Below are 26,925 nucleotides of genomic sequence, written 5' to 3' on the forward strand. Positions count from 1 at the left end.
TAAGCTCAAAATCTCACAGGTTGTGTGTTCTTTGGCTCAAAAACTATGTTTCAAATACAACTTCAAACAAGTTTTAACATAAAAAAAATTTTCAATTTAAAATTAGTAAAATTTTTCAAAAATAGAGTCCTAAAAAAAATTTATTACTTTAACCAAGTAGTACTTAAATGCAAACAATCAACTACACATGCAATCTATTTTGCAATGCAACAATGAACTAATAAAGAAAATAGAGTATTGGTGTTGAAAAGAAGGTAACTAACCCCTGGAAGTCGGTATCGACCTCCCCACACTTAAAGATTGTGCCGTCCTCGGTGCATGCTAAGATGTGCAAGTGGATGGGGGTTGTGGTTCCTCAGCTGGGGCTCTTTTTGTTCCTTTCCTTGCCGGTGGTTTGGGAGTAGCTTTCTCTTTACCCTTCTTGGTGGCAATCCTGAAAAGGGAAAAAGAAAGTAACTTTAAAAGCTAGGGGTTAGATCAAGGAAGAGAGTGGGAAAGGTGGTAATCAATGCACAATAAAGAAGAATAACGTTAACACATGGTCATGACTACATGTAAAAAGTTCATCAATGGAAATATAGCAAGTGCATGTAATGACAATTAAATGCAAGATGTTTTATTGGTATGCTGGCAAAGGCATGAGTAGCATAGATCAAGCATTCAATGTCCAAGTTAGATTACCAGGTCTTTCAAACTAACAACATGTTTGTAATAACAATTATATTTAAATAATATAATATAAAAAGGGTTTTGTGAAAAGCAAGAATTTAGAGTAGTATAATAAAAGAAATCTAAAAATAGTGCACAATGCCATATGGGCTTTTTTACAAACACATAGCAAGCATGGTAAATAAGCTATTAAAAGTATTAAATTGAACATGCAAGCAACCCTTTAAAAATTAATATATAATTGTCAAACAATTCCTTTAATAATCCACAAAAATATAGAAAATAATGACCCAAATAAATTTCTAACACCAATGAAAATAATGCAATGTATGAAAGTATGCAAATAAATTAAAAAAATAAAAAAAATAAGAAGAATGAGAAGGAAAAGAAGGGAAGAAGAAGTAAGGAAGAAAGGAAGAAGAAAGAAGAAAAGATAGAAGAAATTAGGATTAGAAAAGAAAAGATAAGATAATTGGCACTGAGCTGGATAAGTTGTGCGACGCATGTGACGCGGACGCGTGGTTCACGCGTTCGCGTGGATAGCGCTTCTATAAAGTGACGCGAATGCGTGGGTCACGTGTTCGCGTGGAGTGATTTGTGCCATTAGCGCGAGGGCACCCTCGCGGTCGCGCAACTCTCTGTTTTAAATGCATTTTGCCAAAAATCTGGGTGACGCGGTCGCGTGGATGGCCTTTCTTTTAAAAATGACACGAACGCGTGGGACACGCGTTCGCGTGGTAGGGCTTGTGCTTCTAGCATAGGTCCAGCCCCATTCCATCAGAACTTTCTGCCATACACCTCTTTACGTCGATTTCACAAGGCCACACGTTCGCGTGGATGACGTGGACGCGTGGGAGGCATTTTTCCCACATGACGCGGACGCGTCAGCGACGCGGTCGCGTGGATCAATTTGTGCCAAGGGCACGCCTCCAGCCACGCTCTCGCATGACTCTCTGTTCACTTGTCTTTTCTTCCTAATGCACTTGTGACGCAGACGCGTCAGCGACGCTGCCGCGTCGCGTGCGTGCTTTTTTTTTTTGAAAAATGCAGAATGCAGTATGCAGATGCTGATGCAGATGTTATGAATAATTCCAGGTTCAATAAAATAAAATAAAACTAAAAAACAAACAAAACTAAATAAGATTGAAAATGGAACGATCATACCACGGTGGGTTGTCTCCCACCTAGCACTTTTAGTTAAAGTCCTTAAGTTGGACATTTGGGGAGTCCTTTGTTATGGTGGCTTGTGCTTGAACTCATCCAGGAATCTCCACCAATGTTTGTGAATCCAACAGCCTCCGGGGTCCCAAACTAGGCACGTAAAGCCTTTGAGCAAGTTAAAGCAAGTGACAAGGCCCCAAGAGTGTTGATTGCCAGAATGAATTCCGGGGTCCCAAATCTTGCCTTTGCACCCGTCTTCTTGTTGATCATTAGTATTCCAACCGGGTGGTAAGCAATCTGAATTCTCACTAAAGCGGCCAAACAACTTCCTAGACCCATTCAGTTGAGCTCTACACCAACCTTTGCGTTTAAACTTAAAGCTTCCAACCATAATGAACCTAGCAGGACAATTCTTACCACTGACCATCTTCCTCTTACTCTTAATGTCACAAAGAGCTCTAAGTTGACCATCCGTCTCCAGTAGCCTATATTCAAGTGGAATTAGAAAGCTAAGGGATATGAATTTTACCCACTTGAATGTTGTGAAGGATGATGGCAACTTAGGGGGAGGGGTTTCTAATGAACTTGCAAGCTCCACTCTTTTGTGTTCTTCTTTGACAACTACCACCTCTTTGCAAGCTTCTTCAATATCAACCTCTTCCTCTTGGTAGCTTTCTTCCAATTTGATCTCTTCTTCATTGCTTACCAAGGGCATGGGAGGCTGTGCTTCTTCTTCTATAATCTCCATCTCTTGACCAACCTCTTCCAAGTCTTCAACTATGATATGCCTTGGAGGTTGTACACCCTCCTCAACATCAAATGCAACCGTCTTGGAAGGAGGTTCTATGTCTTGATTTTCCCATGGAGGTTCAGCATCTCGCAAGTCTTCAACCACTTTTTCCTCTTCAATAATTACTGCTTTGTCTAGTAGTTTTAATATAAAATCATGCTCATCCTTGATGATTTTCTTTCCATGACATTTCCTTTCAACTATTCTTTCATCTTCAAGGGTCTTTACTACCTTCACCTTTAGGGCCTCCTCTAGCTCCTTATGAAGTATGGATTCGTGAAGATGATCCCTTCTCTCTTGTTCCATGTCAATAGCATCATTGGGATCATGTTGCTCTTAGATTGATGGATGTGGGTGCTCTTCCATGGATAGTGGTGATGGGATGGAGAGATCATTCTGTGGTTGAAAAGGAAGTACACTAGAGCTTGAGGGTTGATTGTTGAAGGTATTTGGTGGTCTGATTTGGGTAACGAGAGCTTGTATAGTAGAGTTTAGATCGGTAAGTGCTTTCTCCATGGAGGTTTGGGGTGGATAGGAGGGTTCATTTGGCTCATAACGTGGTTGGTATGGTGGATACGGGTTAGGGTCATATGGAGGTGAATGGTGAAAAGGGGCTTGTGAGTATGGTGGTCCAAAGTCATGTTGAGGAGAGGGTTTATAGGCATATGGTGGTCGTTGTTGATAGTTCATTGGAGGTGGTTGTTGCCATGAGGGTTGATTAAATCTTTGTGGCTCCTCCCATCTTTGATTGTTCCAACCTTGATGCCTGTTCTCATTGTAATTTCCTCTTCCTGCAATATAATTGTAACTAGACTCATAGCCAAAGGGGTGAGAGTTCATAGTAGCAAATAAAAATTAAAAACAAAAATAAAAACAATTTAAACTAAAAGGTTATTGAAATTTAAATTTTTGAATTTGAAAATTAAATTTTGAATTTTAAATTTTGAAATTTGAATTTTGAAATTTGAAATTTGAATTTTGAATTTTGAATTTTGAAAATTAAAATTTGAATTTTGAAAATTGAAATTTGAATTTTGAAATTTGAAATTTGAAAAAAAGTCAACAATATAAGATAAGAATTTGAAAAAGATTTAAATTTTGAAAAGGTTTAATTTTTAAAATTTTAAATTTTAAATTTTAAATTTGGATTTTGAATTTTGGAATTTAAATATTGAAATTTGAAATTTGATTTTTTGAAATAAGATAAGATAAGATTTTAAAAAAGATATGATTTTTAAAAAATATTTGAATTTTGAAATTTTAAATTTTGAAATTTGAAATTTGAATTTTAAATTTTTTTAATTTGAATTTTGAAAATTGAAATTTGAAATTTGAAATTTTAGTTTTAAATTTTGAATTTTTGAATTTAATGAGGAAAGAGAAAAACAATAAAATGACACTAAACTTAAAATTTTTAGATCAAAACGAAGAAAACAACTAAGAACAACTTGAAGGTCAAGATGAACATGAAGAACAACTTGAAGGTCAAGATGAACACCAAGAAATTTTTTTTTTGAAAAATTTTTAATAACTAAATAAAAACCAATAACCTCTTAATTTACGAAAAAGCAAAAATAAAAACAAAAATAAAATCAAATAAACAAGCAAAAAGCAAATATTTATCGTTAATATATATCTAGGGGAGTAAAGAGAGGATGAGAGGGAGAGAGAGTGTGTGGGTGGGAAACACAGTGGTGGGTAGTTTTAGGAATCCGATTAAAGATCCTAGAGTTTGGAATCGAGAAGAGTATCAGCGATTGGAGACAGAGTCCTTTTCAATCTTCTTGGATAACCTTCCAGAGGACATCTCAAAGAGAGAACTGTTCGAGCTATTCAGTTGGACTGGACGCATAAACGACATATACCTTTCACGGAAGCAAAAAAATGGTAGTTTGTACATCTTTTCGTTCATACGATACACCACGAGGGGAGGAGCTCTAAAGGCCATAACAGAGATGAATCGTATGAGACTGAGAGGTAGGGTTGTATCTGTTAGGGAAGCGAAATATAGGAGACTGTCAGCGGCGAATGGCACAAAGATGATACAGGAAGGAGGGATCGCTCGAAGAGAAGTTGACTGCTAGCCGCAAAATGAACGTGATGATGCTCCGGCTCCCACAGCTAGTAGTTCTAAGGATATGAGAAAAGATAAGAAGATCCAAGACCCACATGGGAACAGATGGACAAAAAAACTGGAAGTGGTTGTGGCGAAAGAGAACTTGAACTGGCTACAGAAGAGCTTGATAGATGGAACAACAACGGCCATTGACTTTGGGTTGTTACAGAATCTGGTAGCTAAGAACTTTCCACAAGTTGTTCAGGTACGAGAATTGGGAGCTTACAAAGCCTTGCTGACATTTGATAGCCTGTTGAATGCTGAAGAGACGTACACATTCAAAATAAATAGCCTGCTACAAATATTTCATAACATATGAAGGTGGGACGAATCAGAGAAAGGTGATTCTCGAAGAGTCTGGCTAGAGTGCTATGGAGTCCCATTACATATTTGGACAGTGGATACGTTCAAGAAGATCGGAGGCCAATGGGGAGAGGTGGTTGGGTGTGATAAAGGGACGGAATCGTGCACCTCGTTTAGTGTCAGCCGTGTACTAATTGATACTTGTGTTATGGATGTAATCCATGAATGGGTTCATATCAGTCTAGGTACCAGTGGATTCAACGTATTGGTAAAAGAGGTGGGACAGGAGGTCTACAGTGCGCAATGTACATTGAAAAAAAAAACGGAAGAAGATGTCGTCTGCGTTCGTCGAAATAACGTAACAAGTAGAGTCCCTGATGCTGATGATACCATGTCGCATGACCTTACAAAGTTGATAGGCTATGGAGATCAGGCAGCGTCAGTAGTTACGGAAAGGGTACGACATGAAAAAGAGGATGAGGGTAGATCAGTAATTTCAGAGTCAATTTTAAACGAATGGAGTAATGACCACTTAAAGCTCAATCAAAACAATTCGGGTAAGAATAAGCAAATTTATGGCAATATTAATGGCTTGGCAGATTTGATGGGAATGGGAGAGAGTAACGAAACTGATTTGGAGCTCACAATCCCGTGGAGCTACACCTGCGACCAGATTGGGCTTGTAAGAGGAAAGCCCAATGGAATATGTGTAACAGACAAGAGAAGGGCTGCCAATGCCTTTAAATACAATAAAGCAGCGATGGGCCACGGAGGCCCAAAATCATTAACAGCTTCTTTGTTGTGTATCGGTACTTGCCATAATGGGCTGGGTTAGGAAGCTGCGGGTCGGGCCGGCTCACTCCAGGGAATGCACCACGAGGCTGTGGGGCGGGTCAGGTTGATCCAAGAGATGAAACCTGCGATTTCTGTTCCAACTGCGCCACTAGGGGAACCACGGGTGCTTGAGACTAACAGCGAGAACCTTGGAAAGCGAGAAGGTGGAGGCTGCCGCGTCCTGCACGATGCCGGAGAGGAGGCACGGTGTAATGCGGGAAGGTTGGGAGCGGGTGTCCTGGGTGAGTGGAACGGGGCTGAGTGTGACGAAGTAGAGGGATGCAATGCATCCGTCGGTGGGAAAACCTCGTCGCGGAGGTTGAATGACGATGAGGTTGCACTGGTGCTCGCTGGTTGTGCATCGGGAAGGAGAGGCATCGCCGGTGAGAGGAAGAGTGCAGGAGGAGATAAAGTGGCATGGTCAGGGGCTTACAGGTTGGAAGAACACGCTGGCATGGCGGAGGGTGCTGTGACGAGTCCGGAGGAGGTTCAAGGGGATGAGGAGGTAAACGGTCACAGCAACAATGACTATCATGAAGCAGCAGCTGGTGGTAACGCAAATTCAGGGAAGCCAGGCTTCGGGATTGATTCGGCCAGTGATAGGAATGTTCCGATGCAGAATGTAGAGGAGGAGTACAATGTTAGAGGCAACCATAAAGGGGAACAAGGAGAAGCCAATGAGGATGCGGACAGTAGTAATGAGTGTGCAAGTTTGGCTGAACAAATGCTGGAAAACCAGAAGACATGGGAGCTAGCGAAAGAGTCTGGAGCAATGTTGCTTAATGAGGAAGAAGATATTATGGCTATCCTCCAAGAACAGAATGAAGAGATTGCTAGAAAGAGAAGATTGGAAAAACAGAAGGCTAAAGTAAGACGAAGCAGACCCAAAATGATTATAGGGTGGATATGCTAGGTCTGGTAGAGACTAAAAGATAGTTAGTGACAAGGTTTAATGTATCGAAAATCTGGGGGAACGGATGCGTGGGATGGGAGTATATGGAGTCCGATGGTTCCTCTGGTGGTTTTTTATTAATGTGGGATGATGGTTTTTTTAAAATGCGAAATTGCTATAAAGGTGAGCGATGGCTGTGTGTTGAAGGGGTACTATCAGAGAAGTCGGTTAACTGTGCATTTTTCTTGGTTTATGGTGCTCACACTAGAGATCAGAAACGTGCTGTGTGGGAGGAGTTGAGTTACATGGCAGGCTTATGCCCAGGTGCCTGTTGTTTTCTGGGGGACTTTAATGAGATTGGACAAGTGAAAGAGAGGCGAGGTTTAGAAAGCTTACCTTTGTCGGCACAGGACTATAAGGATTGGGTACATGACATGGGTTTGGTGGACCTGCCAATTTCAGACCATAAGTTTACATGGTTCAGAGGTCAGTCATGCAGCCGTATCGACAGAGCTCTGGTTAGTATGGAATGGCTTGAGGTATTTCCGGAGACTCGATTGAGAGGTGGTCCACGGGAATTGTCAGATCACTGCCCTATCATAGTGGAAGAGAATAGACTAAGAGATGGGCCGAGGCCGTTCCGAAGTCTGGATTCGTGGTTTACTCATGAAGGGTTTCTAAGAATGGTCAAGGAGGAATGGAGAGGACTGGGAGAGATACAATTCACTAATAAACTGAAGGCGTTGACGATTCCTTTGGAGAGATGGCACAGAGACAACTTTGGTGATATGGATAGGAAAATCTTGAAGTTTGAGGAAGAGATTCAGAAGATTGATGACATGGTTGGCAATGGGACCTATGATGTGACAGTGGAAGCAAGAAGGAAGGCGTTAGTCAAGTGCTGTGAGAAATGGTATGTCAGGAAAGAACTACATTGGAAGCAGATGTCAAGGTCGAGGCTTGCAAGGGACATGGATAAAAATACGAGATACTTTCGCAACTTAGCCTTGACGAGACAGAGAAATAACAGGATTGATACACTAGCTGTTAATGGAAGATTGATAAGGAATCAAGCTAGGATTAAACTTGCCATCAGGAAGTTTTACAAAGAATTATATCATCAAGAGAGGTCCCCTGAGGTGGGGTTCAGAGATGGTCTGGTGGAAAGGATCAGCGAGGAGGATTCTCTTGCTTTAGAGGTGCTACCGTCACCTGAGGAGGTTAAAGAGGCAGTTTGGGATTGTGAATCGTCTAAGGCCCAAGGGTATGACGGTTACAACATGAACTTCATGAAGAGGTGTTGGAATGATATAGGCCCGGACTTCATGGCAGCGGTGTTGGATTTTTTCCAATCTTCAAGGTTGCCGCCTGATGCTAATGTTACATGGGTGGCGTTGGCCCCCAAGTTTACTGGTGCTAAGGAAATCAAAGATTTGCGTTCGATTAGCATGGTGGGGTGTGTGTATAGGGTTATCTCGAAGATGCTGGTTAGGAGAATGAGAGGGGTTATGCCAGGGTTAGTAGGAGAGACGCAAAGTGCTTTTGTGAAGGGTCGGAAGATTCATGACGGGGCTCTAATTGCATGTGAAACGGTTCAGTGGATCAAACAACGGAAGAAGAAAGTGGCAATAATAAAGCTGGACTTTCAGAAAGCATATGACAGAGTTAAGTGGAGCTTTGTAGAGCTTGTACTGCAGAAGATGGGTTTTGGTCGAAGATGGAGGGGCTGGGTGATGGAGTGTATTAGCACGTGCTCTATGTCAATGCTGATAAATGGTTCACTGTCTAAGCCGTTCAAGATGGAAAGGGGTTTGAGACAAGGGGATCCTCTGTCACCATTTCTCTTTGTACTTGTTGTTGATGTCCTACATAGGATGATTGGAGAAGCTGTGAGGAACGGGCGCATATCACCGTTGATGGTTGGGAGAGAACATATTGAGTTGTTGCATCTACAGTTCGCAGATGATACTATTTTGTTCTGCCCTCCAGAGGAAGACACAATTAAGAACTACAGGAGATTGCTTAGATGCTTTCAGTTGATGTCAGGTTTAAGTATTAACTTTGATAAATCTAGCCTGATTCCTATTAACTGTGATGAGTAGTGGGTACAACGTATGTGCGATGTGCTGGGCTGTAAGCAAGCCAAATTACCTGTTAAATATCTCGGTATCTGGCTAGGATCAAATCCAAGGTTGGTGAAGACATGGAAGCCAGTGATTGACAAGGTGAAGGAAAAGCTCAGTCTCTGGAAGACCAAGATCCTCAATAAGGCCGGTAAGCTGGTACTTATCAAATCTGTATTAAATAGTCTACCGGTTTATTATCTGAGCCTCTATAAGATGCCAAAAACTGTTGCAGAGAAACTAATTTCCTTGTAAAGAAGATTTCTATGGAGTAAAGAGGACGGAAAGAGTGGTATGGCTTTGATTAAGTGGGAAGTGGTTCAAGCCCCCTAAGAAGTTAGGTGGGTTGGGGGTTGGGGATGCTATGATAAGGAATTCAGCTCTTCTGTTTAAATGGTGGTGGAGGTTCTCTAAAGAGGAGTGCCCTCTGTGGAAGAAGGTAGTATGTTCTTGTAACAACATGAATCCAAATGAGCTCCTGTCCTCTCAAGAATTACCTATCCGAGGTGGTCCGTGGAAGGATATCTGTCAGATATAGTTCAAGAGTCAAAAAGTTAGACAGAAGATGATTACCGGGTTATCCATGGAGGTGGGTGACGGGAGACGCACTCGGTTCTGGGAGGATGTTTGGATTCAGGGAGGTTCTTTGAAAGACCGCGTTCCAAGGCTATTCTCGGTTTCAAACCAAACAGGATCAATGATAGGGGACTGTGGGTTTTGGGATGGGCTAGAGTGGATATGGAATTTTCAGTGGAGGAGAGACTTGTTCCAATGGGAATTGGACCTAGTAAATCAGCTTCACCACACTCTAAGGCTGGTCAAACTTTATCTTGGGAGAGAGGATAGAGTTGTATGGAAGTATGATAAGCAAGGAATTTTTTCTACTAACTCATTTGTGCAGGTATTGCAAGTGGAAATGGCTCCGGATGATATACATAGCTACAACTTTACTAGTACCATTTGGAAAGGCCTTGTCCCACCCAGAGTAGAGTTGTTTGTCTGGTTTGTCCTGGTTGGGAGAGTTAACACGAAGGAGAGACTGAATCGGCTTGGGATCATTCACCAACAAGATACTCTATGTGTTTTATGTAACAATAGTGTTGAATATGGCCACCACCTATTTCTTGGTTGTAGCTTTGCTTGGCAGGTATGGTGTGCTTGGTTATCATCTGTTGGAATGCAATGGGCTTGTCCAGGTGCAGTAAAAGACCACTTTCAGAGTTGGATTGAGAACTCAAGTACAAAACAGAAGTGTAAAAGATGGATGGTGTGTTTCTGTGCGATCATTTGGAACTTATGGTTGGAACGGAACCGGAGGATTTTTCAGAACAAAGAAAAAGGGGTTCAGGAGATTATTAACATGTCTGCGTTGAGCTACAAGGAGTGGTTAGATGCTGACCCTTTTTGTTGTTGATGGCAATACCGGAGATAGCAAAGGGATATATATAGCTTTGTTTTTTCTGGTTATTTATATTTAGATGTTAGTTTCTTTCTTTGCTGTTGGTCCCTATGCTCCACCTGTTGTGTTGAGCTTTCTTTCAAAAAAAAAAAGGCACACGTTTACAATTCCTCGGCAACGGCGCCATTTTGAAGAGAGAACTTTAGCGTGGTCTAGAAATTCGCAAATAAATTCCCGTTGCAAGTATAGCTTCTAAACCAACAAAAGTCCTTTCTTACAAACGTTTTGGTTGTCACAAGTAACAAACCCCTGATAAAATTGATAACCGAAGTATTTAAACCTCGGGTCGTCTTCTCAAGGAATTGCAGGGAAGTATGTTCTTATTATTGGTTATGAACCTTGTAAATTTGGGGTTTTGAAAGTAAGGAACTAGTATGTTAAATGATAAGAAAAATAAAATAGTAGTAATAAAATAAACTCTTGGCAAGGTATTAGAACTGGAAGTCCTATCCTTATCAATTGTGATGAGAATTGGATTTTAATCCCACTTTGTTAACCTAGAGTTATTGGAGCAACTCCCAATTTCAACCACTACTTTATTTGACAGCTCAAGCGTTACCAATTACTTAACCAAAGCCAAAAGGAAGAAAATATCTAAATTAAATTAAAAGCATCAATATAAATAAAGCAAAGCAATCTTAAATCTGAAATAGCTCAAATAATATTAATTAAGAAAATCATAACATGAATGTAGCATAAGCCAAATTGAAAAGATAAATAATAATTAAAGGTATATAATAAAAGTAGAAAATAAATAAGAGGAACATTGAACCTGTGATGAAGAAGAAATAATCATAAATCCTAAAACTAAATCCTAAGAGAGAGGAGAGAACCTCTCTCTCTAAAAACTACATCTAAAACTAAAATTATGTGTTATAAGCTTATTATTATGAATGAATGGATTCCCCCACTTTATAGCCTCTAATCTGTGTTTTCTGGGCCGCAAACTGGGTCGAAAATAGCCCAGAAATCGCTGGAGAAGAAATCTGCCACGCTGATTTTTGCCACGGCGACGCGTCCGCGTGAAGCACGCGTTCACGTCGCCTAGCGTCAGAAAAACTATAGCATATTATATATCAAATAGAAGCCCCGGACGTTAGCTTTCCAACGCAACTGGAACCGCGTCATTTGGGCTTCTGTAGCTAAAGTTATAGCCGTTTGAGTGCGAAGAGGTCAGGCTGGACAGCTTAGCAATTTCTCCAATTTCTTGTATTCCTTCCACTTTTGCATGCTTCCTTTCCATCCTCTGGGCCATTCCTGCCCTGTAATCTCTGATATCACTTAACACACATATCAAGGCATCTAATGGTAATAAGAGAGGATTAGACATAGGGAACTTAAGGCCAAAGAAGCATGTTTTCAATCAAAGCACATAATTAGGAAGGCAAATGTAAAACCATGCAATTTCTATGAATAAGTGTATGAAAGATTGATAAAATCCACTCAATTGAGCACAAGATAAACCATAAAATAGTGGTTTATCAGTAATCCTTTGCATTAACAATCCATGAAAAAATCCAATTACCACTTTAAACAAGAATTAATAATATGGAATAAATAAAAGAGTAAGTAAGGAAACAAACTAGAATAATATCTTCAACGGAGGTGATGACTCTTCAATATCCAAAAGCAAAAGCAATAAACTATGAATGTAAAGAGAACCTAGAGGAAGAGTAGTTTCTCTCTAGATTCAGATAAAAAAAGCTAAAACTATCCTAATAAGAATATGTGAATGTGTGTGTCGAGTCTCTGCATGTTCCCTGGCTTTATTCTGTGTTTCTGGGCTGAAAATTGGGTCAAAACGCGGCCCGAAATCACCTCCAGCATTTTCTGTTAATTCTGCAGATCGCGCAGGTCACGCGTATGCGTCATTCATGTGTGCGCGTCATTTGGCGAATTTTCTTGTCACGCGTACGTGTCGTCCACGCGTGCGCGTCTTTTGTGCAGACTCCAATCCACGCGTACACGTCAGTCACGTGTTCGCGTTGCTGCAATTCTCTCCATTCCGCACGCTCGCGTGAGCTATGCGTGCACGTCGATGCTCGCTGGTCATCTCCTTGGTTTCTTGTGTTCCTTCCATTTTTGCAAGCTTCCTCTCCATTTTCTAAGCCATTCCTGTCCTATAAAGCCTGAAATACTTAACACACGGATCACGACATCGAATGGTATAAAGGAGAATTAAAATATATTAATTAACGATCTATAGGAAGCAAGTTTTCAATCATAAAACAATACTAGGAAGGGATTATAAAATCATGCAAATCATATGAATAAGTGGGTAAAGACTTGATGAAACCACTCAATCAAACACAAGATAAATCATAAAATAGTGGTTTATCAACCTCCCCACACTTAAACATTAGCATGTCCTCATGCTTAGCTTAAGGAGATAAAATAAATGAGTAGGGAAAAGTAAGACTCATGCAATGCAATGCAACCTATGTATGAATGCAACTATATGCTAAAATAATTTTTTTTGCCTACTTGGTTAAAAATAAATAAGTTCTTCAAGACAAATATAAATCAAATATCACTAATTAAAATTCATACAGTAAAAACAAGTAAACTTGTAAGAAGACAGCTCATGAAAGCAGGGAACATATAATCAAGCATTGAACCCTCACTGATGGTGTATATGCACTCTAGTCACTCTAGTGTATAGGGTAATCACTCTACTCTTCTCTAATCATGCTTTCTAAACTTTGTTCTTCTCCTAACCAATCAACAAGTATTTAATGTATTAATGCAAACATCATGAGGTCTTTTCAATGTTGTAATGGGGCCAAGGTAAAGGTGAGGGTATATATATGGCTAAGTGAGCTATAAATTGAATCCTTGATTAACCTACGCTCTTACCTCTACATACACTCTTTATATTTTTAGAATCATGCCTAGCTACCCAAAATTTTCACTTTTACATCACATACTCATGCATCAACTTTTCTCTTAACTTGTATCACACACGCATTGATTTTTTTCATTAACTTGCTTAGCATTGGGGTAATTTTGTCCCCTTATTTATTTATTTAATTACTTAATTACTTGAATATTTTTGGATTTTTTTTTTGAAGCATAAAAATAAACATAACATTATCAATGCACATGGATTTTTAATTTTTCTGGTCTTTCATGAGTAGGTACCCAAATTCCCAATATTCTATCAATTTGTAAGAACATAACACATTCTCTTGTTAACCCATGTTCCCATAGCTTTTCCACACTTTATTGACACACAATCTCTATCTTAAGCTAAGCAAAGATTCAATTGGGGTTTTTAAATTGTTTTTTTGCTTAAAGCTAGTGATGTGGTAAAATATAGAACAAGTGGAATTAAAAGGCTCAAAGCGGCTAACAAAGGTAAATGGAAGGGTAGGCTATTTGGGATAAGTGAGTTAATAGTCAAATAATGGCCTCAATCATATGCATGCATATAACACATTAAACATTGAACATATAGGATGGAACAAAATAAAGATTACAATCATAAAGAAGCAAACACACAAGAATAAAATATTACGATTAAATAATGTAACCATGTAATTAAGCTCAAATCTCACAGGTTGTGTGTTCTTAGCTATCATTTATGTTCCAATTTACAGTCTTGACATAGTTTAACTAAAAAAGTTTTGATTTAAATTAGTGAAATTTTTCAAAAATAGAGTCTTGAAAAGAAACATATTATTTTTCAACCAAATCGAACATGCATGCAATTACCTATTACTATGCAATTAATCCTATCCTAACAAAAGAAGAAGAAAAAAAAATATCCTATTCTATTGGTGTTAGGGAAGAGAAATTACCTCCGGAAGTTAGGTACTGACCGACCTTCCCACACTTAAAGCTTGGCACCGTCCTCGGTGCCATCAGTCAAGAACAAAGGGGGGCTGCTAGCAGCATCTCCACAATGAAGTGGAGTCCGGGGTGTCTGGGTTTTCTTCAGGTGGGTGGTTACCAACAAGCAGCTCCTTGAGGTTTGTAAATCGGCACTTGTTATGGCGCTCCCTTTGCTTTCCTTTCTGGTCAAGCCGGTCTAACTTCTCAAGTATCTGATAGAGCAGTTGGTTTGTTGAAGGTGCTTGTGATGTAGAAGGTGAAGGAATATCTTCCGTTGGTTTTGTGCTCCGGTCGATAGTGGCTGTTGGAGGTCTAATATACTTCCCGTTAGGGACGTACTGATCATCCCGTGGAATCATGGCCTTGGTGTCCCCAGCTCTGTAGGAGACTCCGGCTGCTGAGACTAGATCTGAAACTAAGGCAGGAAAAGGTAGGTTACTCGCAGCATTTGAAAGCCAGGGTTGGAAGCTGGAGTGGCGTTAGACGCCAACTCCTCATCTGTTCCTGGCGTCTGAACGCCAGAACTGTGCTTCCTTTGGGCGTTCAACACCAGTTCCTTGCTTGTTTCTGGCGTTGAACTCCAGTCTTGAGCATGGTTTGGGCGTTCAGCGCCAGCCTTCCACCCAATTTCTGGCGTTTTAGCGCCAGAATTATTTTTCCCTGGGCTCTTACTGTCCTCAGATGGAATTTGGGTAGTTTGCTCATTTCTTGTTTTCCTGCTGCCTTGAGGTGGGGCATTTAATGTTTTCCCACTTCTTAATTGAACTGCTTGGCATTCTTCTGTTATTTGTTTTGACAGCTGCTACTTTGTTTGCTTTAATTGTTCTTCCATATTTATATTAGCCATCCTTGTCTCTTGTAGTCTCTCCTTGAATTCGGCTAACTGTTTTGTTAGAAAATCTAATTGCTGATTGAATTCAGCAGCTTGTTCTGCAGGATTGAGTTCAGCAGTTACTGTTTTAACCTCTTCTTTCATGGAAGGGTTACTGCTTAGGTACAGATGCTGATTTCTGGCAACTGTATCAATGAGCTCTTGAGCTTCTTCAATTGTCTTTCTCATGTGGATAGATCCACCAGCTGAGTAATCTAAAGAAAGCTGAGCCCTTTTTGTAAGCCCATAATAGAAGATGTCTAACTGAACCCACTCTGAAAACATTTCAGAGGGACATTTTCGTAGCATCTCTCTGTATCTCTCCCAGGCATCATAAAGAGATTCATTATCTCCTTGTTTAAAGCCTTGGATGTCCAACCTTAGCTGTGTCATCTGTTTTGGAGGAAAGTATTGATTCAGAAATTTTCTGTCAGCTGTTTCCATGTCCTTATGCTAGCCTTAGGTTGGTTATTTAACCACCTCTTGGCTTGATCTTTTATAGCAAATGGAAACAGTAATAATCTGTAGACATCCTGATCTACTTTCTTATCATGTACTGTGTCAGCAATTTGTAAAAATTGTGCCAGAAACTCTGTAGGTTCTTCCTGTGGAAGACCGGAATACTGGCAGCTTTGCTGCACCATGATAATGAGCTGAGGATTCAACTCAAAGCTACTGACTCCAATGGAGGGTATGCAGATACTACTCCCATATGAAGCAGTAGAGGGGTTAGCATATGACCCCAGAGTCCTTCTGGACTATTCATTTCCACTTAGATCCATGATGGAGAAAGGGAGATGATGTAAAATAAAAAAAATTATTTTTATTTATTTATTTATTTATTTATTTCGAAAATAAAATAAATTAAAATAAAATAAATAAAAATAGTTGAAAATTTTCGAAAAAATGAGGAGAGAGAAAGTGGTTAGGAAGTTTTGAAAAGGATATGATGATTTTTGAAAAAGGTTTTAAATTTTGAAATAAAAATCTGAATTTTAAAAGTAAATTTCGAAAATTTGCTTTAAAATAGAGAGAAAAGATATTTTTGAATTTAAAGAAGAGAGAGAAAAACAATAAGATAGCACAAGATTTAAAATTTTTAGATCTAATGCTCCTTGTTTTTGAAAATTTTGGAGGGAAAACACCAAGGAACACCAAACTTAAAAATTTTAAGATCAAGACACAAGGAAAACTCAAGAACACTTTGAAGACTCACAAGAACACAAGAACATGAAGAAAGAACACCAAACTTAAAATTTTTAGAAAACCAAACTAAAATTTTCGAAAACCAAAGGGAAATCAACAAGAAAACACCAAACTTAAAGTTTGGCACAAAATTTAATAGAGAAATTATTTTTTTTTAAAAAGAAGATTTTGAAAAGAGTATACCAAATTGCCACGAACTAAGACCAACGCTCTAGCCAATTGGGCAGTAAATGTAACACTTGTTTTGAAGAAGTATTTTTTTTTAAATAACTAAGAATGAAAGAAAAAAAATTTTTTTTTGAAAACTAATGTTTTGAAAAGGCACAGGAAAACAAGAAAAGTCACAAAATAATAAAAACCAGAGATCAAACAAGAAAAAGTCAATAAAATAAAAAAAATAATTTTCGAAAAAAAATTTTTTAAAGAGAAAATAAGGATTCTAAAATTTTAACCAAAAACAATAATAAGAGACTCTAAACCAAAAAGAAAAATTTTTCCTAATCTAAGCAATAAAATAAACCGTCAGTTATTCAAACACGAACAATCCCCAGCAACGGCGCCAAAAACTTGGTGCACGAATTGTAAATCACACTTTTTACAACTCGTACCACTAACCAGCAAGTGCACTGGGTCGTCCAAGTAATACCTTACGTGAGTAAGGGTCGATCCCACGGAGATTGTTGGCTTGAAGCAATCTACGGTTACCTTGTAACTCTTAGTTAGGAAAACAATAAAACAATTCACTTATCAAATTTGATTGCAAGGAATAAAAGCGCATGAAACAAATACTTGTTACTCAATAATGGAGAATATGTTGGAGTTTGAAGATGCTTTGTCTTCTGAATTTCTGCTTTCTCTCTGTCTTCTTCTTCACGCACGCAAGGTTCCTCCTATGGCAAGCTGTGTGTTGGTGGATCACCGTTGTCAATGGTTACCATCCGTCCTCTCAGTGAAAAAGGTCCAGGTGCGCTGTCACCGCACGGCTAATCATCTGTCTGTTCTCGATCATGTGAGAATAGGATCCATTGATCCTTTTGCGTCTGTCATTACGCCCAACACTCGCGAGTTTGAAGCTCATCACAGTCATTCAATCCCTGAATCCTACTCGGAATACCACAGACAAGGTTTAGACTTTCCGGATTCTCAAGAATGCTGCCAATGGATTCTAGCTTATACCACGAAGATTCTGATTAAGGAATCCAAGAGATATTCATTCAATCGAAAGTAGAACGGAGGTGGTTGTCAGGCACGCGTTCATAGGTTGAGAATGGTGATGACTGTCACGGATCATCACATCCATCATATTGAAGTGCGAACGAACATCTTAGATAGAAACAAGCGTGTTTGAATAGAAAACAAACATAGTTGCATTAATTCATCGAAACACAGCAGAGCTCCTCACCCCCAACAATGGAGTTTAGAGACTCATGCCGTCAGAGATTACAAAGTTCAGATCTAAAAATGTCATGAGGCACGAAATAAATCTCTAAAAGTTGTTTAAATACTAAACTAGTAACCTAGGTTTACAGAAAATGAGTAAACTATGATAGATAGTGCAGAAATCCACTTCTGGGGCCCACTTGGTGTGTGCTGGGGCTGAGACTTAAGCTTCTCACATACCTGGGCTGTTTTGGGCGTTCAACGCCAGGTTGTAACCTGTTTCTGGTGTTGAACTCCAACTTGTAACTGGTTTCTGGCGCTGGACGCCAGACTGCAACATGGAACTGGTGTTGAATGCCAGTTTACGTCGTCTATCCTTGAGCAAAGTATGGACTATTATATATTTCTGGAAAGCCCTGGATGTCTACGTTCCAACGCAATTAAGAGCGCGCCATTTGGAGTTCTGTAGCTCTAGAAAATCTACTTTGAGTGCAGGGAGGTCAGAATCCAACAGCATCAGCAGTCCTTTTTCAGCCTGAATCAGATTTTTGCTCAGCTCCCTCAATTTCAGCCAGAAAATACCTGAAATCACAGAAAAACACACAACCTCATAGTAAAGTCTAGAAATGTGATTTTTAATTAAAAACTAATAAAAACATACTAAAAACCAACTAAATCATACTAAAAACTAAGTAAAAACAATGCCAAAAAGCGTATAAATTATTCGCTCATCAGACCTCTCCCCCAAAGCCATCACCATTGATGCCAGGGCATTTTGGCCAGTTTCACTGACCTTTTCTTTACTATTTTTAAGGTAGTTTTATGCATTTTCTTAGAAAATAAGCTAGTTTTGGGTAGATATTCACTTACATCTTGATTCAAGCATACATTGTGCACTTTACATGATTTCATGAGAATTTTGCATGAATTATATGACAAATTAGAGGATGCATGTCATGATTTGGATTAGAACTTTGATGCACTTTATTGCTTGATTTCAGGACAAAGGAAGCAAGGAAGGACCACATTAACAGCCACGTTAGTCTAACTAACGTGACCACTAACGTGGAATGGGAGCTATCTCGCAACGTTAATGAGAAAAGTAATCGCCAATAACGCCCTCGAAGCCATCATAACCCACATTAAGAGTCACGTTAACTAAGTTAACATGAACTCTAACGTGGAAGAAAGAAAATGGAGCCAACGTTAGTGACACTTACCTTTGTCACTAACGTTGGACCAAGCTCATAAGTGGCCACGTTAAGAGCCACGTTAACTTAGTTAACGTGGACTCTAACATTAAAAAGAAAAAGAGAAGCCAATGTTAGTGACATTCACCTTTGTCACTAACGTTGGCCAAGCCTCTATAAGCCACGTTAACTCCCACGTTAACTTAGTTAACGTGGATGCTAACGTGGAGAGAGCAATTGATAGCCAACGTTAGTGACACTTACCTTTGTCACTAACGTTGGGGTGAACCACCAAGAGCCACCATGAGCAACGTTAACTCCCACGTTAACTTAGTTAACATGGAAGCTAACGTCGATAAAGAGATGATGAGCCAACGTTAGTGACACTCACCTTTGTCACTAACGTTGGAGATGGCTAGCATGACTACGTTAGAAGCCACGTTAACTTAGTTAACGTGGACTCTAACGTGGGAAATAGGGGCACATTGGAACGTTAGTGACAAAGGTAAGTGTCACTAACGTTCTCAAAGGATTGGCATTACTACGTTAGAAGCCACGTTAACCTAGTTAACGTGGACGCTAACGTAGGGACAAGGGAGGACTCTTCACATTATTGGGAAAGGTAAGTCCCAATAACGTGTGCGAAGGACCAAGAGGCAAAGTTAGTGGTCACGCTAGTGCCACTAACATTGAAGTCAACGTGATCATATTTGGGTTAGGAACGTTAGTGAAAAAGGTGATTGTCACTAACGTTCTCGAACCCACACTTTCACTTAACGTTGACACCACTAACGTCCTGAGTCAAAGTCCCTGCCTACTTCACCTTTTCTCTCTGCAAGTAAAGCTAAGCCCAATGAAAAGGATAACTGCTTCAAACTCAAGATTCAGAGGCCCATACCCAAGACTTGAAGAGCCAACTAGAAGATCGGAAGAGTAGTATATATAGGAGTAGCTTTGAATTAGTTTAGGAGAGTTGGAAACTTTAGGGAGCCTTTGGCATAGAACTACTCTCTGTATTTTACTTTCTTTGCACTTCTAGTTTTACTTTCATCATGTATTCTCCATCTTGATTTTCATTTTCCAGAGCTATGAACAACTAAACCCCTTTCGTTGGGTTAGGGAGCTCTGTTGTAATTTGATGGATCAATATTAGTTTTCATTCTCCTTCTTCTATCTTTTCTCTTGATTTTACTAGAAAGCTTTCGATCTTCATCCAATTGGGTAGTTATCTTAGAAAAGAAGCTATTCATACTTGGATCTCTTCTGAACTTTGAAAGAGGAATGAAGAGATCATGCTAGAAATGCTTTCTCATGCTGGACCAAATTGGATTTGGATGGATATGTGACTGTAATCCTACCAATATTTGATTTGGGAAATGCATGTGGTATAATCAGTGACCATACTTCATCTCTTCTCATGAGCAATTGACCAAGGAATTGGCTATTGATCAAGATTTGAGAGATTGAATTACCAAGAAATTGGAATTCGATCACTTAAGATTGCCAAGGAGATCAATGAATGCATTGATTGAGGAAGAGATGAAAATGAACTTGATCCGGAGAATGCAAGATCTCCTGAACCCAATGAACTTCCCATTTCTGATCTTACCCATTCTCTTAAATTTCTGCCATTTACTTTTATGAGCAATTACCCCATTCCCGTTTAAGATTCAGCAATTTACTTTCCACCATTTACATTCAGCTCTTTATTTCTAGCATTTACTGTTTCTGCTATTTACTTTCCCGCCATTTAATTTTCTATAAATCTTAAATCAAATTCTGGTTCGCTCAACTAGAACATTCCTCTAATTAAAGTTGCTTGATCAATCAATCTCTGTGGGATTCGACCTCACTCTATTGTGAGTTTTTACTTGACGACAAATTCGGTACACTTGCCGAAGAAAATTTGTTGAGAGACAAGTTTTCGTGAGCATCAAGTTTATGGCGCCGTTGCCGGGGATTGATTTTGTATCAACAATGATTAAGTTGGAGGATCACTAGATTGAGCATTTGTTATTCTGTTAATTTAAATTTCTGTTTGAGCACTTTACTTTCGGTTTCAGTTATTTTGTATTCCCATCCCTTTAACCCCTTTATTTCAGTTGTTTACACTCTGTTTCACTCACCCACTAACTGTTTGATATATTGCATCACTCACACTAACAGCATTTTTTTTTAAAATAGTCTTTGCATCTAGTTCCTTGCTTGCGCCTTGTAGGTTGTATGATAGGGAGAAGAAGCGGGGCTTCAACTTCCTTTGATTCTGATCCTGAGAGGACCTTCCTTAGATTAAGGAGGGAAGCAAGAGGAAATAGAGTAGTTGGTGCTGAGGAAGATGAAGAAGAGGCTCACAACCATGGCAGAGAGGGTCTAGCAAATCATGCTGGGCAAGAGAGAAGAGTTCTGGGTTCTTACATCAACCCAAACCCAGGAAACTGTGGGAGTAGCATCCAAAGGCCAACCATACATGCCAACAAGTGAACTAAAGCCACAGCTCATCACCCTTGTTCAGAACAACTGTTCATTCAGAGGGAGTGTCCAAGAAGACCCCAATCAACATCTAACCACCTTCTTGAGGATATGTGATACTGTGAAGTCTAATGGTGTTCATCCTGACACCTATAGACTACTTCTGTTCCCTTTCTCATTCAAGGACAATGTATCTAAATGGCTGGAATCCTTCCCAAAGGAGAGTTTAGCAACCTGGGAAGATGTGGTAATCAAATCTTGGCAAGATTCTATCCTCCTCAACGGATTAATAGGCTGAGAGCTGAGGTGCAAATATTCAGGCAGCAGGATGGTGAGACTCTATATGAAGCATGGGAGAGGTTTAAGGACCTAACAAGGAGGTGTCCACCAGATATGTTCAATGAATGGGTGCAGCTACACATTTTCTATGAAGGCCTTTCCTATGAATCAAAGAAGGCAGTGGACCACTCATCCGGGGGATCTCTGAACAAGAAGAAGACCATTGAGGAGGCCATAGATGTCATTAAAACTGTAGCAGAGAATGACTACTTCTATGCCTCCGAAAGAGGGAACACTAGAGGAGTGATGGAGCTAAAGAATGTGGATGCACTGCTGGCCCAAAACAAGCTCATAACCAAGCAGTTGGCTGACCTCACCAAGAAGATAGAGAGGAACCAAGTAGCAGCAATCACCACCTCATCAATGACCCAAGAAGAAGTGAATGAAGAAGCAGAGGGTAGTCAGGAGCAAGCCAACTACATTGGGAATTCACCTAGGCAAAACCATGATCCATACTCTAAAACCTACAACCTTGGATAGAGGAACCACCCAAACTTTGGGTGGGAAAATCAACAAGACCAAGGCATAGATCAAAGACATCCAAATCCCAACAACTTAGCTCACCAACATGCCACACCTAGACCATATCAGCACCCACATAACCACCCCTCTCAACACTTCTACCAAGGCCAAACTAACCTTTCTCATCCATCCAACCCTAACCCACCATCATTTGATGACAGACTCTCGAAGATTGAAAACCTACTTGAAGGCATATGCAAAGAGATTCAAGACAACAAGGTGTTCAAGGAGAAAGTGCGAGCCAATTTTAAGAGCTAGGGAGACACCATCAAGAGGTTGGAATCTCAAGTGGGATATCTCTCTGAGCAGATTCCCAAACCTACAGATGGATTCCCAAGTGACACAGAGAAAAATCCGAGAGGTGAAACAAAGAAAGTAAGATGGGAAGATTGCAAGATGGTCACTACAAGTGATAAGGAGACTGAAGACAAGCCAAACAGGCCACCAGAACAACCTGGAGATACCTCAGCAGAGAAGAAGGAAAAAGATCACCAAGAGCCAAAAATCTCACAACAGGAGCTGCTGAGACTCTATGCACCCTTTCCCCAACTACTCAATGGTGCTATGGAGAAGAGAATATACTCAAGATTTCTTGACTTGTTTGCATCTCTGCATGTAAACATACCATTCATCAAGATCATCCAGCAAATGCCTGAATACATCAAGTATATGAAGGTGCTGCTTCCCAGGAAAAGCTCACTCAAGGGAGGCCAAACTATAGTGATGAACAAGGAGTGCAGTGCCCTCATTCAACCAGAGTTGCCTACAAAAAGAAAGGACCCAGGGAGTTTCTATATTCCTTGTGCCATCGGAGAAACCATGTTTGATAAAGGACTCTACGATTTGGGAGCAAGCATCAACTTAATGCCCTTATCCCTTATGAAGAAGCTGCAGATCAATGAGATAATGCCCACAGATGTAGTCATCAGGCTGGCTGATAAAACTCAAAAACAAGCAATAGGAGTGGTAGAAAATGTGTTGGTAAAGGTTGGGAAATACTTCCTCCCAACAGACTTTGTCATATTGGACATGGAAGAGAGTCACACTCACCCAATCATATTGGGAAGACCATTCCTAGCTACAGCCAGAGCACTCATAGATGTAGAGCGAGGGGAGCTAATTTTGAGGATCCATGATGAATAACTCAGCTTTAATGTCTTCAAACTCTCACAAGAAATAGATCAAGAGAACAAGGAACCAAGGAAGAATCACAATGAGATACTGAAGGAAGAAACAAGCACTGAAGCACAACCAGCACATCTGGAAACTCCCTTGATTGATGAACAAGGCAAACAGCAACTGCCACAGCTCAAAGAAAATTAGGAGGAACCTAAACCACCAGAATCATATGAGACCAGTAACCACATTTCCTTAGAGGAGGAGGTCACAAAGAGTAAGACAACATCACAAGGAACAAAGAAGAAGGTACCAAGGAGGTGGAGGAACAAGAAGATCCCTACCGAGGACTTCTCTCCAGGGGATAAAGTGATCTCAGCTTACTTCCCAGATATCCCCCCTGATCTCCCCACTGTACCATCTCAATTACCTAAGGTCTTCACTATCAACAGAGTTCTCTCCTTGGAACATGTAGAGATCATTGATACAACCAATGGATATAGGTCCACAGTAAGAGGGGAGGACTTGAAGCATTATCAACCTCCCTGATGAAGAAGAAACGTCAAGCTAGTGACGCTAAAGAAGCGCTTCATGGGAGGCAACCCATGTTTTATATGCTTTTAGAAAATAGTGAATAAGTCAATATTCAAGAATTCTAACCCAAATTTGACAAACACTTGGTGAAATCCTTATTATGCAATATATAGTGAAGAATAAGTGGTGTTCAAAGTACGCCAAGAAAACATGAATGCAATTCAGAGCATGCTAGTCTTGGAGCCTTGAACAAAACTTTTTCATCACAGTGCTACAAACTAAGTTTGGTGTCACCCAAGGTGCCACCAATGTGCGTATAAGGATACACAGTTAGTTAGTTACTTGGTGTTCATGAATAAACAATCTAGTTCTTTTTTTATTATTCTAGCCATAAAGTTTAATTTCTCAATAATATTAATTTTTCTTATTTTATTTTTATAGGAAAAGGGAAAGGAGCATTGAAGGGGATTGATTAGACAATTAAATGAGGAAGGTTCGGATAACACAAAAGGAGAATATTTCACACATGTCTCAAGGGGGAATGCATTGGGAAAATGTTGCCATGCAACATTGAAAAGGATGAGACCCTTAAAGACCGAACAACACCCTTCATAAAGTTGATGATCCTTGTCCTTTCTCTGTGCTGAACCCCATCCGTCCATCTCACACTCAAATCATCTATCCAAACCCTTCATTTGCCCATCACTTCCATATATAAGTAGCTCTCCCTCCATACCCCCTTCACATTCCAAACGCCCAGCTTAACATCCCCTCTCAGAACCAAACCATTCTTACCACATTAAAAACATTCCCCCTCACTCCCTTCATTGCACTCAATCCCAAACAACCAAAAGTCTCCACACCCTTACCACCTTCACACATTAACTCCCATTCATGAAATCTTCGAGCTCTAAAAGAAGGAAGGGAAAGGAACCTATGGAGCAACACCCATATGATGAAAAGAAATTTAGAAGCTTGCACCGTGCATTGCAGTACGGGTGGATGGTTGATAAGGAAATAATATATGAACTTGGATTTCAAGTCAGAAAGAATGAGTGCCCGAAAATCACGACGAAGGTAGAAAAGAGGCGATGGGAGCTCCTCACTGATCCGGTTGTTAAGGTAAATGCAAATCTTATAAGAGAGTTTTATGCAAATGCGGTCCGATATGATAAGGCCGATGAGTCATATACAAGCTTTGTGGGAGGAAAGATTGTGGATTTCAATCCCATGAGTGTCATGAGGGCATTAAAGCTATGGTCCATACCGTTTGAAGAGGGTTATCATTCAAGAATGGACAACAGCCCCAATTATGACCAGATTGTGCAAGATATTTATGTACCCGGAGCTGACTGGGAAAGATATGTGGATAGGAGACCAAGGTTCATCAAGAGAGCAGACTTCACTCCGGAAGCAAAGGGGTAGTTCGAATTTGTAAGGAGATCCATCCTCCCAGCAGGGAACAACTCGGAGGTGAACCTCAAGAGAGCCACAATGGTGCACTGTATACTCAAAGGAGGAGAGATCAAGGTTCATGAACTCATAGCCGCAGGCATTAGAAAGATAACAGAGAAAAGCGACTCAAGAGGAAAGTTAGGTTACCCCAACACTATTTACCGACTATGCAAGAAAGCTGGGGTGGTGTTTGATGATGAGGACCCCATGTGGATAAAAGAGGGCATTCCAATAACCGTTCGACGGATGCATGCTGCCGCATCCCCCCTGCCTCAACGGAAGCAAAGGAAGAGGCCAGCCCCTCAAGTAGTAGAAGGACAAGTCTTAGAGGGGCAAACACCAGCCACTTTGGATATGCACCAACTACAGGAAGCCATTGATGGCCTATCTAGACAATATTTGGAAAGCCAAGGAGCAAAGAAAGAGCTTCAATTACAGATGATGGGGCAGCAAGAGGAATCACTCTCAAGATGGATGACTCAACAAGGGGAGTGGCAAAAGCAAATGATGGAGTAGCAACTGAGTCAAGGACAACAATGGAGTGAAACATTCCACAGGATAGAACAAGGGCAAAATGAACAACAAGAATCTATCCAGAAGCTAATCAACATCCAAGCACATCAAGGTGCATATATACATGAGATGCATCGAAGACAAATAGAACATGCAGAACTATTGGACGAGCAAAGGGCATTCACAGAAGGAGTTTACATGAGCGAGACTGGGCATCATATAAACACTCAAGCCAGGCTCAGATACTTAGTAGGACAGCTGCCTATATTGCATCCGGGAATCGCAAGGTATGAACAAATGAAGGATGAATTAGCACGAGAAGAAAGACAAAAGGTGGAAGAGAGTCATGAATCAGTGACGAAGGCACTTGAGGATTGGAAGCAAGCAAGATTGGCACGGATGCGAGGAAATACAAGAGGACACAAAGAAGACAAACAAGGAGGGGAGCATGGGCATCCACATGAGTAAAAGGTTTTAGAGTTCCCTCTTTGATCCATTTTTTTTCTATGCTTTAAATAAGGAAGATCTTGTATGAAATAAAACATGTTTCCATGTTAGTTTGAACCTTTTTCAATTCTGTCTTTTAAACTTTTTGTTGATTAGGGCTGTGTTTGCTAGTCTGAATGTCATTACTGCATCATTTCCTTACTTACTTGTATGCTTGTCCTTTTGAATCAAATGAAAAGAGAATGAGTGTTTTATAAAAGACCAGAGTGGAGTTCATACTATGGAGTAAGTTCCTAAGTTTGTGGTGTAGTCATAAGTAAGCTAAGTTGGTTCACCAACAAGGTGGGAAGACAACTATCTGTCCTAAATCATATGCTTTGAACACACCCCATGAGACTAGCTAAATAACATGATCCTAATAAGAAAAAGGGAAAGAAACAATTAAAGTGAAGAATAAAAGAAAAATAGCAAGAAAAGAGGATGGGCACCAAGGGTTTGAGTTTTGAGGGATGTGTCTGTGGTGTTCTTGTACCAAAGATCTGCTTGGATTACTAAGCTCTCAGGGGTGCTTTATCACCTGGTAACTTGGGTTAACTAACCCGGGATTATCAGCTGAAAGTCCACTATCAAGAGCAATCTTTGCTACAGAACATTTAGTAGCCCAAATAGGTGCTGGACACCAAGACCTCAAGGAAAGAAAAT

At 40.1% G+C, this 26,925-nt stretch overlaps 1 protein-coding gene and 1 non-coding gene across 2 annotated transcripts; one reads left to right on the forward strand and one right to left on the reverse strand.

Annotated features, from left to right (window-relative positions):
• Positions 1-4,275: 4,275 nt before the first annotated feature.
• Positions 4,276-4,704, forward strand: LOC140180659 (uncharacterized). Its single transcript, XM_072221922.1, has one exon. It carries the CDS (start codon positions 4,276-4,278, stop codon positions 4,702-4,704), a length of 429 nt encoding a protein of 142 aa, XP_072078023.1.
• A 16,884-nt stretch (positions 4,705-21,588) lies between these two features.
• Positions 21,589-21,695, reverse strand: LOC112768270 (small nucleolar RNA R71). Its single transcript, XR_003185707.1, has one exon. It is a non-coding gene; the product is annotated as a small nucleolar RNA R71 (small nucleolar RNA).
• Between the last annotated feature and the right edge of the window lie 5,230 nt (positions 21,696-26,925).

The sequence above is a fragment of the Arachis hypogaea genome, chromosome 17 (assembly GCF_003086295.3).
Source record: "Arachis hypogaea cultivar Tifrunner chromosome 17, arahy.Tifrunner.gnm2.J5K5, whole genome shotgun sequence".
Lineage (NCBI taxonomy): Eukaryota > Viridiplantae > Streptophyta > Magnoliopsida > Fabales > Fabaceae > Arachis > Arachis hypogaea.

Bases quoted from the DNA above. Each gene is read 5' to 3' on its own strand.
- LOC140180659 (XM_072221922.1), top strand. From the start codon at position 4,276: ATGAGAGGGAGAGAGAGTGTGTGGGTGGGAAACACAGTGGTGGGTAGT.